General features: G+C 41.4%; 1 protein-coding gene across 3 annotated transcripts; it reads right to left on the minus strand.

Annotated features, from left to right (window-relative positions):
* Positions 1-713: 713 nt before the first annotated feature.
* On the minus strand, positions 714-12,511 carry morc2 (MORC family CW-type zinc finger 2). 3 transcript variants are annotated; one of them, XM_030105084.1, is made up of 28 exons: positions 12,442-12,511; positions 11,695-11,824; positions 10,451-10,504; positions 10,293-10,327; positions 10,137-10,205; positions 9,937-10,027; positions 9,744-9,852; positions 8,875-9,034; positions 8,024-8,135; positions 7,812-7,937; positions 7,641-7,720; positions 7,479-7,561; positions 7,188-7,273; positions 6,827-6,967; positions 6,569-6,723; positions 5,760-5,888; positions 5,560-5,665; positions 5,317-5,449; positions 5,157-5,240; positions 4,806-5,069; positions 4,471-4,713; positions 3,465-3,584; positions 3,077-3,134; positions 2,823-2,961; positions 2,582-2,749; positions 2,401-2,494; positions 1,635-1,823; positions 714-1,552 (listed from the first exon to the last, which is right to left on the minus strand). In XM_030105084.1, exons 2-28 carry the CDS (start codon positions 11,760-11,762, stop codon positions 1,484-1,486), a joined length of 3,165 nt encoding a protein of 1,054 aa, XP_029960944.1. In that variant the 5' UTR covers positions 11,763-11,824; positions 12,442-12,511; the 3' UTR covers positions 714-1,483. The 3 variants fall into 3 exon arrangements, with proteins under 3 accessions (XP_029960944.1, XP_029960945.1, XP_029960946.1); XM_030105085.1 differs by having other exon boundaries at positions 12,087-12,486; XM_030105086.1 differs by lacking the exon at positions 3,465-3,584.
* Between the last annotated feature and the right edge of the window lie 222 nt (positions 12,512-12,733).

Raw genomic sequence — 12,733 nt, forward strand, 5'->3', positions numbered from 1 at the left:
TGAGCTCAAATGCTCACAGAATGTTTGGCCCATTGACGCCAAATGACTTGTGGATTATATTACTGCAGTGGCTGGCTCAGACATCTCTTTTCAAGAGCTTTCAATACTTGTCATATTTTACATACATTTTTTTATTCAAAAATAAAGCAATGGCCCCCAGGTGGTTTTATCTAATGACTCAAAATCAGCATGAATAAAGCATCCATAAATTTAAGTATTGTTTTTTAGAAGTAGTATTCATTTGTATTTTATTAACAAAAATAAGGTTAAATCTCATTCCCCAGAACATCCGCCTTATGTATATGTATGTATGTATATGTGTATGTTTGACTTGGTTTTCTGGAGTGAAGGCTGGCCGGACTGCAGCTGTATTTCATACAGTCCAAACACAAATGTGAAGATGAAACATTTGAAGCAGTTATTTGGTGCTTATGCTTAACTACTTTTAGACAAATCAAGATACCAGATTAAGTCAACTATAAATTATGCCAGCAATACCTAAAAAAAAAACTGGCTCATTTTGAAAAGTAAATGTTCATAACTGAATGGGGAAATAGCTGCAATAATAGATTTTTTGTTGTAGTCTACAAGTCAATTTCAGAAACTAGCCCTATTACTTATTTCACACCGTACAAAAAGAGTTTAAGCTGAATCATAACTGTAAATAGTCTGTTAATACAGTAATACTTAATTTCCATTTACCACACAAACACTGTTTCTGAACCTGGTTTATTGTTTTACGTAAATGTTTGTCAAAAATACAGAATAAATTGTCCCATTAGAACAAAAGGTTGAAAGCATGCAATGTTTAATAAAACATTTCCATGACATGTTAAAAATTTGTTCGAAAACAAAGGACACAGGCACCGAATACTTTTTATCACACACAAATTGGCCTTCTACTGATTTTTTTCCCCCCCAAAACAACACAAAACAGTCATTGCTTAGATGCAGAGAAGTTTTAAGGGAATATTTATACTGATAAAACCCAGTAAGCCGTTACTGTTTGTGAGTGAGGCAAAACACTGAACTGTAAATTGACAACTCGATCTGCTGCCCAGGATGGAATAATGTGATTTTAGTGTAGAAAAATAAAAGTTAAGTTCAGGCTGCAGATCTTGAGCCACTTTGTGTGCATTTGTCTCACTTAATGAGGAAAAAAAAGAAAAGAAAAAGAAAGAGAACAGCTTTTTAACCCAGTCAAAACCATGAAACTTATTATTGGTACTAAACAAAACTATAGAAACCATTCTAAAAGTCGAACAGTACAGAGAGTGGCTTACATGGCTTAACGCTTATCTTTCACATATATAAAATGGTTTAAAATGAAAAACCACAGAATAAACAAAACAGATAAACAAATATTGAACTTAGATCGGTTTGATTCACCAAGAGAAAGATTCAACATGAAAATATCCTCAAACAATCAGCCATCTGCCAGTCCGGATAATGTCCATATTTTCTTGTCTTTTCTTTTTTCTTTCTAATCCCCCTTGGTGAGGAGATCTTCTATGTATGCATCAAGTTCATCATCGGTGTTAATGTCAATATCCTGAAAACACAGAGACGTCATAAAAAATTACTTTCATTCATCAAAAAGAGGGATTCATCCATGAAATGTGGTTCTGTCTCACCTCTTGTACTTTCTGCAGAAGAGCCACAATGTTTGTTCGGAGCTTCTGCAGTTTCTCATCGGCTTCTCTCAGTTTCACCTCAGTGTTGTTGCTCTTCTCCTCCACAGCTTTGGCTCTGGCATCAGCTCTGCTCTGGTACGAGTTACACAGCGACTGCAGGCCTGATTCATACTGCTGGAAATACTCTTTCTAAATGGAGAGGAAAACAGAAAGAAACTCTATCTCATCCGAAATCAGCAAAGGCCATCGTAGATTACCTTAAGTTTTATAATTGTCGATGTAGATAGAATTTGACAACTGAAATGTGGAGAGTTAAAAAGGATCATCTGTAAAACTTAAGTTGTCTAGGTGAATACAAACACTTTAAAAAGCTAAAAAAAAAAACCAATGTTGTGATTCTGAAACATATTTCACACTGACATTCCACCTGGTTTCAAATCATTCATCCCCCGCTCGCTCTGGTGAGAACTGAAGCTCCTTGCTCTCTGCGTCTGGTCGATTTGAAGCCATTTTTGACAGAACTGTCAACACATTCTGCTCTCTCTTGGCGGCTGTGTCTCTATTACAGTCGACAGGTCGACATTCGTTCACACTGCTACCGTCCAGTGTGAGAGGCGTCGCCCTTAATGCCAAGTTAAAAATGTTCACACCAGTCTACTATGTGGAGTTAATACCAGGAGGTCTGTGGTCAGAATGAAAAACTGCTGTTTTTCATGTTAATCTACCATGTTCAGATGCAGATGTTATCATCTCGTACAGATCTTACCAAAGGAAAAGCCACCAGCTCCTCTGCTGTCATGCTGTTAACGTCGTCTTTTGGAATCCGAAAAGCAGGAGGGAAGAAATATCGCAGCATTGTCCTGTAAAAATGACAAACCCCGTCATAAAAGAAGCAGTGTGAAAACAAAGAGTGAGGTAACGGCAGAGCCGTGCCGTCAGCAGCTCACCTCAGCATGGTGACCAGGCTGTCGGTCACCTCGCGGCTGGTCCCGGGTTGCGTGGTGTCTGGCTCCATGGGCGCCGGGCCCTTCTCAGTCTCCTGCTGCGTGTCCGGGGTCTGACAGATTGGAGACGGGGGCCGCATCAACCGGACCTCATCGCTGCCCTTAAACACCCTTTGGAGAAACGCGTCTGTGAGTGGAACATCCATCATCAACCAAATATGGAGAGCACCGCACAGACTCTCACCATCGGTCTTTAGGAGTAGCTCGAGGTACGTAGTCAAATTTCACTTTCCAGCGGATGCTCTGCTTGTTTGCCTCCACGGCCACGACTTTACCCGTGTACCACTCCTTATTGACACGTACTTCAACCAACAAGCCCTTATCTGCAGGGAAACAAACATAAACAACACACAGCAGGTCAAAAAAAAAAAAAAAAAAAAGAAAGAAGCCATTTTCATTTTCTCTTGTCTGCTGAAGTCGAGAAGACAATCATCTGACCTTTCTGAGCATTTTTAGTGTCGTTCTCCGGTTCTTGTTGTGAGGTTTTCTCAGACGCCTGCAAACACAAAAGTGTGTAATCACTACGACTGTGAGGTGACTGAGACACTAACTGATAACAGAGTGACTGAGAAAGAGTTACAAGAAAGAAATGTCGCCAAGTGTCACCATGATCTGTGGCGTGCATGCTCAGTTCAAGAGAACTGTTAGATGAAGGAAAAAATGAGAAAAAATGTTAATAAAATAGTTTTAATAGTGAGAAAGGTCATTTGAGGAAACACCAGGAAGCACTCGGGTTAAAGGTCTTGATTGTTAGAAGCCGTGGAAGCGGATGCAGCCTGGTTTTAGTGGAGAGCAGTGGAGAGAGAGCGGTACCCGGTTAAACTACCTTCGGTTTAGCCTCATGCTCTGTAGTGGTTTTGGATTTAAGAGCAGAGCTCGGTGTGGTTGCACTCTGCCGTGATGGAGCAGAAACTCTCTTCTGAAGCTGAGACTGTGACCTGCTAACCTGCAAGGTCAACAGCAGAGGGGTGGTCCAGTAACCTACTTAGCAAGCCGGGCAGCCCTGTTTCCTGTTTTCTTTGCTATGTGAACATGGAAGTCAACTTTCTGTCCGTCTGACTCACTGAGCTGCTGCTGAAACAGCCTCAGTGCAGCTCAGTGAGCTGCAGGACAAACAGTCGACACGTTATGCAACCAGGCAAAATAACACTCAGACACTTGGAGGCTTTTGTAATCTCTGCATAGAAGACTTTCAGCAGAGCAGACCGACATGGCGACACATAATTTCTCTCATTGCACTTTTATGCATTTTAACTTTACATTCAATCAGCAATGCAGAGATGATTTAAATAGAACTGTTGTAACCATTCAGTTAAATTCAATGTGAAACATCATGTGGAACCTTCAACATTCCAAGCAAAGCGCTGCTGCAAACACTACTTTTTTCCCCCCCTTGTACGAATAATTTCATAAATATGTGGCATGAGAGGGAGACAGAGCAAAGCCGACAAGCAGCGAGAGAACAGCGGCACACAGCTCAACGACACTGTTCATGAAACATGTTGTACGTCACGCCACACAACATCAAGACAACAACTGAACATGACGTGTTATTTTAAAGCCAAACTTAAAAATTAATGAAGCAAGTTTGTTGAATTAGATCAGGCAGACAACTAAACCTTTTTTTTTTTTCCAAATCACATAACATATTTAAAGTTTTTTTTAGCATTTAGCAACACTATTGTTCACCATACATGATTAAAACTACTTGTTATCATAGAAACTAACTGCTGATGCACACCACTTCTCCACCAACACATTTTAATGAGATAAAAAAATCTGCCCTCCCAATAAAAATCCACTGTTTTAAGTGAACGACGTCGAACATTTACCTCTTCTATTTTGCCACGTTTTGGAGGAGGAGCTTTTTCCCCCACTTTACCACGGCTACCGGCCGCAGCGGCCATTTTGGATTTCTTGGTCTGTGGTTCTTCTTCGCTCTCATCACTGTCCTGTTCCTCCTCGTCTTGTTCCTCCTCCTCCTCCTCCTCCTCTTCCTCCTCACTGTCCTCCTGCTCTACGATTCTCTTGCGCTTTCCAACGGGTGGTTTGCTTGCTGGTGCTTTGGTGGACGCCTGCAGAAAGAAGACAGCCGTCACTGTCCGACATTCTCACCGAGTTCAACATGGCCGTGCATCGAAAACCTTCAGAAACTAGACTGACTCACCCGGGGGCTGCGTCCGGGCGGAGGCGCCTTGGCAACAGCTTTGGGTGAAGGTCTTGCTGCGGGTGGAGGAGGCTTTGCTGCTGCTGCTGCTGCTGCCGCTCGAGACCTGGATGGCTCCTTTGGCGCAGAAGGCGGGGGGCCCGACGTCCGGGGGGGCCGCTGCGCGGCCGCACGCGCCGAAGGGACGCTTGCGGCGTTTTTCAGGTGAGCGGGGAGCGGCGGGGAACGGGGGCGGCCTGTGCTCCTGTCTGAGGATCTCGTGGCCTGAAAAACAGGAGATCTTTTAATTATATAGTGCAGGAAAAACGAGATTAGAGAAAAATATCAAGAAAAGCGTGCGGACGCACACACCTGAGAGGAGCCCTCAGTGGGCTTCATGCTGACCTCCAGTGGCAGTTTCTTAACATCTGCTGCAGACTTGATGGTGTTGGTTTTCTGAAGGGAGAAAACGCCACATTTACGGTCTGATAAACAGATCAAATGCACAAATATTCAGACTTGAGTAAGAAACCTGCAAAGCTTCCAGTTTCTCCTGCTGCTGTTTGATTTTCTCCGCGAGCTCTTTCTGCTTGTCTTCAGCTGATGGCTTGTCTTTCTTCAAAACGCCACAAGGCAAGTTCTGCTTCTGCTCAGGTGCGTCACACCTGAAATCACAAATTACACTCAAGTATCAGTGAGTTGTTCGCTACATGCAGAATATGAGCAACATTATGACCTTCGACTGTGAGTTTCTTAACATTTTTGGTGTTTGTACCTGTCCTGGGTGCTGTCAGGGTTCATCAGACACACCCAGCTGTCCGGGTAGCGTTTGTCCACTGCGTCCATTTGGAAAGGAAGTGTTCTCCACTTTAAACATTTGTCTAAAAATGAAATGCAGAACCAGAGAGAAACGAAGGGGTGAAAAAGCGACCTTGTCGAAATGCAGTCAGACCATGCGGAGGCGTTTTAACGTACCGCACTGAATCGTCAGCGGTATCTCCATGGCACGACGTCTCTTGTATCTCAGATCTGATGACGGAGGTGCATTCCAGCTGGCTGACAGATATCCAAACTCATCCCAGAACTTCACTATGCCTTTCTGAGCTGCACAGCAAACGGACACAAAAGATGACAGAGGAAACATCACTATGGAGCCCGTGTTTGATCGCAGTGAAGGACGACTGGACGAGCTCACACAAGGAACTCGCTCAAGTAAAACTAATCAAAACGACTCATTTATCTTTCTAATTGATTTAACTTAGAATAAACTTAGAATACAGCTAACTAAAGGAGAGGGCAGGATAGAGACAGAGAGACAAACACAAAGAGGCGTCACTTAGGGTCAATTTGAAGCCATCAACTAACCAATTAAGTCTGTGAACTGTGGTAATGAATTGGATTATGTGTGAAATCCAGACACTCAGAGACAACATGCAAAATCCTCAAAGAAAATCCCCGAAGCCCAACCTGAACTGGAATCAGGGAAGATCTCACTAATGGAGTGCTAATCATTATACCTTAAGTAGCTTGTGACATGTAAGGCCTGATAATCGATAGATGCTGAAACATCCTGCATGCTGACTCTTAAAGCGTCGGCAGTAATCTACTTAGTTTCAAGCCTTTAAAATCCTGAAAATCTTGAGACATGCTGCCCTCAACAAAAAGCTAGATCAGAGTTTCTTTCTAAACATAGGAAGATTCTGAATCCATTAATTAAAAGAAAACGTGATTCGTCACCAATGTGCTCAAAAGAATTATTGATTATTGATTATATTCAGACTTACCAATGTTGGTGTCCTTCCAGTACTGAGCTAAATAGTCTCCCATGGATTTTAATAAATGTCGATACTCTTTAGCATCTGCAAAGTCTTGTTTGTTGTGTGTGGGTTCAAGGACTAAATATGGGACATCTACAACTCCGACGACACCGCCGCACGCCCTAAAAACAAAAACAAAACAAAACAAAACAAAACTCACAATACTGATGAAGATTTTAGTGCTAGAATTCATCACGTCTCAGCGGATCTCCGTATTTCACTCACATGCCTCCCTCCAGCTGAGGCCCCGTCTTCTCATACATCTTAATGAGACGGGAGCAGTTGTACACAAACATCCCATCCAGGTCCCTCTGGTCAATGTTCACTCCAAATATGAAGTTCAACTCTTTGGGCTCCTTTAAGGCTCTGAAGAACAAGAGAGAAATGAGAAGTAGGGAAATGGAAAAAGACAGGTGCTCCAATGTGTTTACAGCAACGGTTTCTGTTGACATGAAACAAAACGAAACAAGCTCTGGTAGACACATGTAAATCTTTCACCTGCCAACACTAAAACAACATAAATAACTGGTCATTTCAAACTCTTTTTTTTTTTTTTTAGCCCCTCAGAAAGTTTAACTCATCATACTTCTGTTTGAGTTCCAGGTTTCTTTTTTTCATTTCAGCATCTCGTCGTAGCATCATGGCTGAATCCTGAACTTTCCGCAAGACTGCCTGGAGAAACAAAATAAAGACAAACACGAGAAAATCACAACAGATTGAAGTGGCTTCTTCCATTATGTGTTTTCTCTCGTTGTTCTGTATCTCGTAAAACATTCTGCTGAACTTTGTGGTGGGAAGCTGCCATGCAACATTTGTTTTTTTCCTTTTATAAAACAATTAAACGCATTAGACAAAGTAAACCTGACCACTGTCTTACCCGTGAGTCTTTGGACAGGTCATCTCCTAATCTGGCCTCCAACGCCAGGCGTTTGCTCTCTGCCTCTCTGGCCTTCTCCTCAGCTTGAGAACAAAAAAGAACATGAGTCAAGCTGCTCAGTTACAACGAAACTCAGATCTAATGAACACGGGACTGACTCACCAAGCTTTGCAAGGTGATCTGCTTTCTTAACCTCCTGCTCAGCACGGGTTTTAAAGCGATTCGATGAATATTTGTAAATCCTTAAAAAAAAAGAAAAAAACAACAAAACACTGTCAAGATCTTGGCATTTCTAAAAGAAATGAAGCTGTTAAAGTGTGTGATTATACTGACCTTGGTTTATAAAGACAGCAGGAAAGTCTCTTTGTTCTGACTTTGTGTCCCTGGATAAAAATTCTCATGCGTGGATCGATGTACAGAACAGCAGCGTAGGCCCTGAATGACCTCCTCTCCGGCTTCCTGTGAGAGGAAAGGATGCATCCATCAACATTCACAGAATACCACACACCACATAAAGTCTGTAACCTGTTTATCAAGGTACTCACACTCCCTCAGCAGACGTCCCAGCCATCAGAATGTCCTGGTGATCAGTCTCCACGTCCAGCTCTGGCTCTCTGCTGTCCATCAGCTTCAGGTTGTAGACGATCACGAGGGTGCCTTTTAATTAAAATACAGCGCAAAGGCAAGTTACAAACAGTTCGCTCAGGACGTTCCTCAACGCCGAAAAACAAAAATCATCCAAACCCTCAGTGTCTATAGAACCTGCTGACTATTGTGGGTAAAAAAAACAACACAGTATACAACAGATCACGGCTGAAAATGTTCTAGTTTTGCTCTTATTTTTAGTTTCAGCATCCTTTAAACACTTATAAATAACTTACGGTTATTACTACAGAAAGGGGGCATATAATAATTTAATTAAAGATTTCATTTCATTTCAAATCCAGTTTCTTCATTATATTAGAAACAACCCAGAATGAAATGCAGATTATGATCGTCTGTAATATTGTAGGCAGCTTCATTCCTTTAATGCTCACTTCTTCATTTGTTGACAAAAGTCTGATGGCAGGTCATTTGTTACTATCTGAGCTAATAAGAAATGCTGCCCAGAGAGCGCAACAGGTTTGTGTGACAAACAGGAAGTTCCTTTTTTGTAAATTTTGATGGCAGGTGATGGCGTTTCCTTTTATTGATATCGTCACATTACCTGACAAGGTTTGAAAACAAATAAAAAATAAATCAATAAACTAAGGGTTTTAAAAATGGAGTACCAGAAAATATTACAGAGTTTTACTGAATTCCCTTTATTTGCTGCCATTGCAACATTTTTTGCATGGCAGACAAATAAATGGTGATCTCTCCACTTTGCACATTGATAACACACTAATGAACTTACCAGTGGAGCTTTCTATTTTGTTGAACTGCTCCATCAGCTGCTGTTCGTTTTTAAACGGAGAGTATTTGAAGATCAGTTCTGTCTCGATGGCGTATTTCTCTGGATCAGACGTCAGTGGCTCCTTGGTCTTTAGATCCCAGGAAGGCAGAGGCACGATCACCTGAACGGAAGATCAGGAATCATAAGTACAACTGTCCAGAGGAGTGAATTCTCTCCGAGGACAGCTGGGTGGAAATTGAAATCTTGAATATCAGCTGTTTCTATGTGTTGCACTGGATGTTTGTTAGCTTGAGTTGTTGTCCCCATACTATCATTTCTGTGATATCTAATTCTCTTCTATCTACTTGTACTTACCATGCCCATATACTTTTTATGAAAAATGCATCAATATGGTAAATCTCTCATCAAGCAAGCCTGTGTTTCTCAAGCTTTTTAGAGCATACACCATCTGAGAAAATGCTACACTCTCCAAATACCACCACTATGAGCAACCTGAACATCCAGTAGTGGAGAATTACCTGATTAACTATGAATTATTCTCAAATGAGGCACACTGACTCCTTCTGAAGTGATGATTCATCGGTTCTACTCATCCTGGTGGGATGCAGCATCTCTTTACCTCTCAGAAAAGCACCAAACAAAACCATGAAAAATGATGGCTGTTTCTCATGAAAACTCATAAATAATGTGCTAATTTTAATCATTTTTTTCAGTTTCTATGTACAATTTGTGTTATTTTGATGATGTTGAAGGCTTTTAAATTAATATTTGTTTTCAGAAACATGTGATTTCCCTTAACATTCACACAATAGCTTATCCTGCTATCAGTACTCCAGTAGCTGGCTCTATTGTTTCATCATGACTCTCACCTCATCAAGACCCTCCTCTTCATGAAAGGTCCGTGACAGGAAAAGGCAGGTCAGTGTGTTCTCCTTCTTTGTGAACAAGATAAAGTCTTTTCCAATACGCATCGAACCGCTATAGAAACAAACACATGACACTGATGAAACACACGCCAACAGTGCAGCAATCAACACAGGAGAACTTGAATAAACAACTCACGATTTCAGCCCATTTCCATACTGTCCGATCTGGGAGGATTCAGAGGACCGTTTGTTTGACTTTCCAAACTGAATCACATGAGTTGCCTCATCTAACAAAAGAAACATATATTACAAACAAATACACTGGCAAAAAGAAACGAAAAAACTGGACCTAAACACGAGCTGAAGTTGAGCCTCAGGTCATAAAGTGACACTTACTTGGGTCCATCCCAATCCCATCGTCTAGAAAACAGAGCATGTAGCCCCCACGCAGCTCTGGCCGTTTCTCTGCCACAAAGAGGGGCGGAAAATGGCGAAAACATTAGAGAACAAAACACATGCCTCACTGGCTGAAACAGATTCTTTTAGCCATACCTGTGTAAATGTCAATTCGTGTGGCGTTGGCATCTCTGTGAAAGAATTAAGAAAATTGTGAGACTTGCTATAATGAATACACAAAGAACAGGGATTAACAACCGTTCAAGGCTCTAAAACCTCCCAACAGCAGCTCAGGTGTCAACTGTAACAGTTACCTTGAATTGTCCACAAGTTCTGCCAGGGCTCCAAATAAGAATTCATGGGTTGTCCTGAAAACAGACCACAAAATCAAATCAATTCACATGGAACAACTAGTGAGGTGCATCAGAAAGAGAGTGTCCTTTTTTAAAATGTCTGATGTATCGTCTTCTTCAGAAACAGTTGAATGTTTTCCACTGAAACTAAGACCTCCTACTTTTTTCAGCTCGTTTTAAAATCAGGCAGTAATACAAGTTTAGCACACACTTCCAACAATCCTGAAGCGGTGGATTTGGGGATTAAATCTTCTGTGTTTTCAAATGTGCCAACTTGTGAATCATTGCATATTCAACACACAAGAGACTCAGTTCAATATAAGTGTTTTCTATTCTTCTCTTCAGTTCTATGTGCTGGGACAGTGGGGTTTCCCGAGTAATTCTGCAGATAAAACTCACAATTTGGCACAATATATGTAGTTATAATTGATTTATAAGAGACAGATTAATATGCTAAAATGCAATGTTATGAATGTCAAGATGTGATATAACATGGTCTACATTTTTATAAGTTTTACTTTCAAAGTGAAAAGATAAAAAATAAAAAAATATTAATGATCAAGAGAGATACAGCACATTAAATAGTTCCAACAGACTGATTACACCAATGTTCGCAAGATAACTCAAAAGGTTGAAATTTTCAGGAAAATGGGACTAAGAACAAGTGGTTAGATTATTGAGTGATCCGGATCAAATCGCGGATTTCAGATCGATTTGAAATTTTTGTCATTACAGTCAATGTTTAAGAAATTGAGAAGGAGATGAAGGACTGAGCTGTCTGGCGGAGGTCTGTGTTCTCCAAATGTTTTTCCAGTTGCATTATTTCTTATTATTATTCTAAAGGGCTAAATTTCAGTTGTACATTTTCTATTGTTTGTTTTGAATAAATACAAGTTTACATCAAGGGAAGACAAACAAGATGTTACTGCATGTGCATTAGTAACAAATAATAAAGTTCACTTTGAGTTTGATCGGTGGGAAGAGATAGATTACAACAACGATCACATTATTATCACATCATTAACTGTGTTATAAAGTATGTCAAATGTGATGTATTGACAGTTTGAAGTATGACAGTGTGAAAATGCAGATTTGGTAAAGTAATAAAAACATACAAACGAGGGTGATTTATGTTAAATCTGTCAGTTAACTCACTGTATGGATGCGAGTAAGCACGCGCTGGTTACTCCAATGTTGGTACTTACGAATTAGTGTGCAGGTACTCAAAGGTGAGCTGAGCCCTGCTCAGGTTGCTGTAGCTGGTATAGGCCATTGAAACTGGTATTTTCTTCTTATTCCCTTGTTCTCGATGGGTTCTAGTCCAAAGATTTCACCCTTTCAAAAAAAAAAAAAAAAAAAAAAAAAGAGAGAGAGAGAGAGAGAGAGAGCATTCACATTTCTTGCACATCTACAGACATACCCCACCATCATAGGAATCTCTGGGCATGGCCTGATATTAGATGTTAGTCTAGTCATGGGAGACGCCCATTCTTCAGTAAAGAGTCCCTGCAGAGGAGGGTGGAAGTGAATTCCACGTGGGGGGCCTGCTGTGAACAACAAAATGTTGAGTGAAGAGCTTCTTCAGGCGCAACATTACCTCTGGCAACAATTAGCCGAGCTACACCACAGCAAAACTCCGTCCATAACCTCTATGTGGGTCTGCCAGGCCGTGAAAAGTTGTGTACTGTTGTGAACAACGACACAAACATTTCGGGCGTACTGCACCATCGTCATTCGATTTTTAGGTTGGCTAACATTAGCAGCTAGCGGACATTAGCATCGCAGTCCCGGAGAAATGTTTACGAGACGACACGGCCGCTCGCTAAGCTTCCCCGTGGAAACCCGAGGCGGACGTTCACTGTATCAACGTCCGTCCACCGTCTCCGCTCCCCGCTTCAATGTAGCGGGTTCTAAAATGAAGTAAAAGAGGAATGAGTAGTTGGTAACATTACGTTTTCTTTCCCATGTCATAAAACACTCCACCAGGCCGCGAGGAATCCAGTTATCCGACGTCATTGATTGGTTTCCCGAAGCGCAGCAGAACGCCCGCCTCTGGTTTCCTTGTCGGCCAATGGGATTGCAGCAAGTGAAGACTCTCAACGCTGATTGGAGGGAGTACCTGCGAGGCGGCGGGATGGGATAACCATGGATAACACACATACCGGTACACAGCAAAAGATCAGTAGCAATATCACTTGTTTATAATTTATATGAGCTACACCGAACAGAAATAGAAACTCAACA

Source organism: Salarias fasciatus, chromosome 12 (assembly GCF_902148845.1).
Source record: "Salarias fasciatus chromosome 12, fSalaFa1.1, whole genome shotgun sequence".
Classification (NCBI taxonomy): Eukaryota; Metazoa; Chordata; class Actinopteri; order Blenniiformes; family Blenniidae; genus Salarias; species Salarias fasciatus.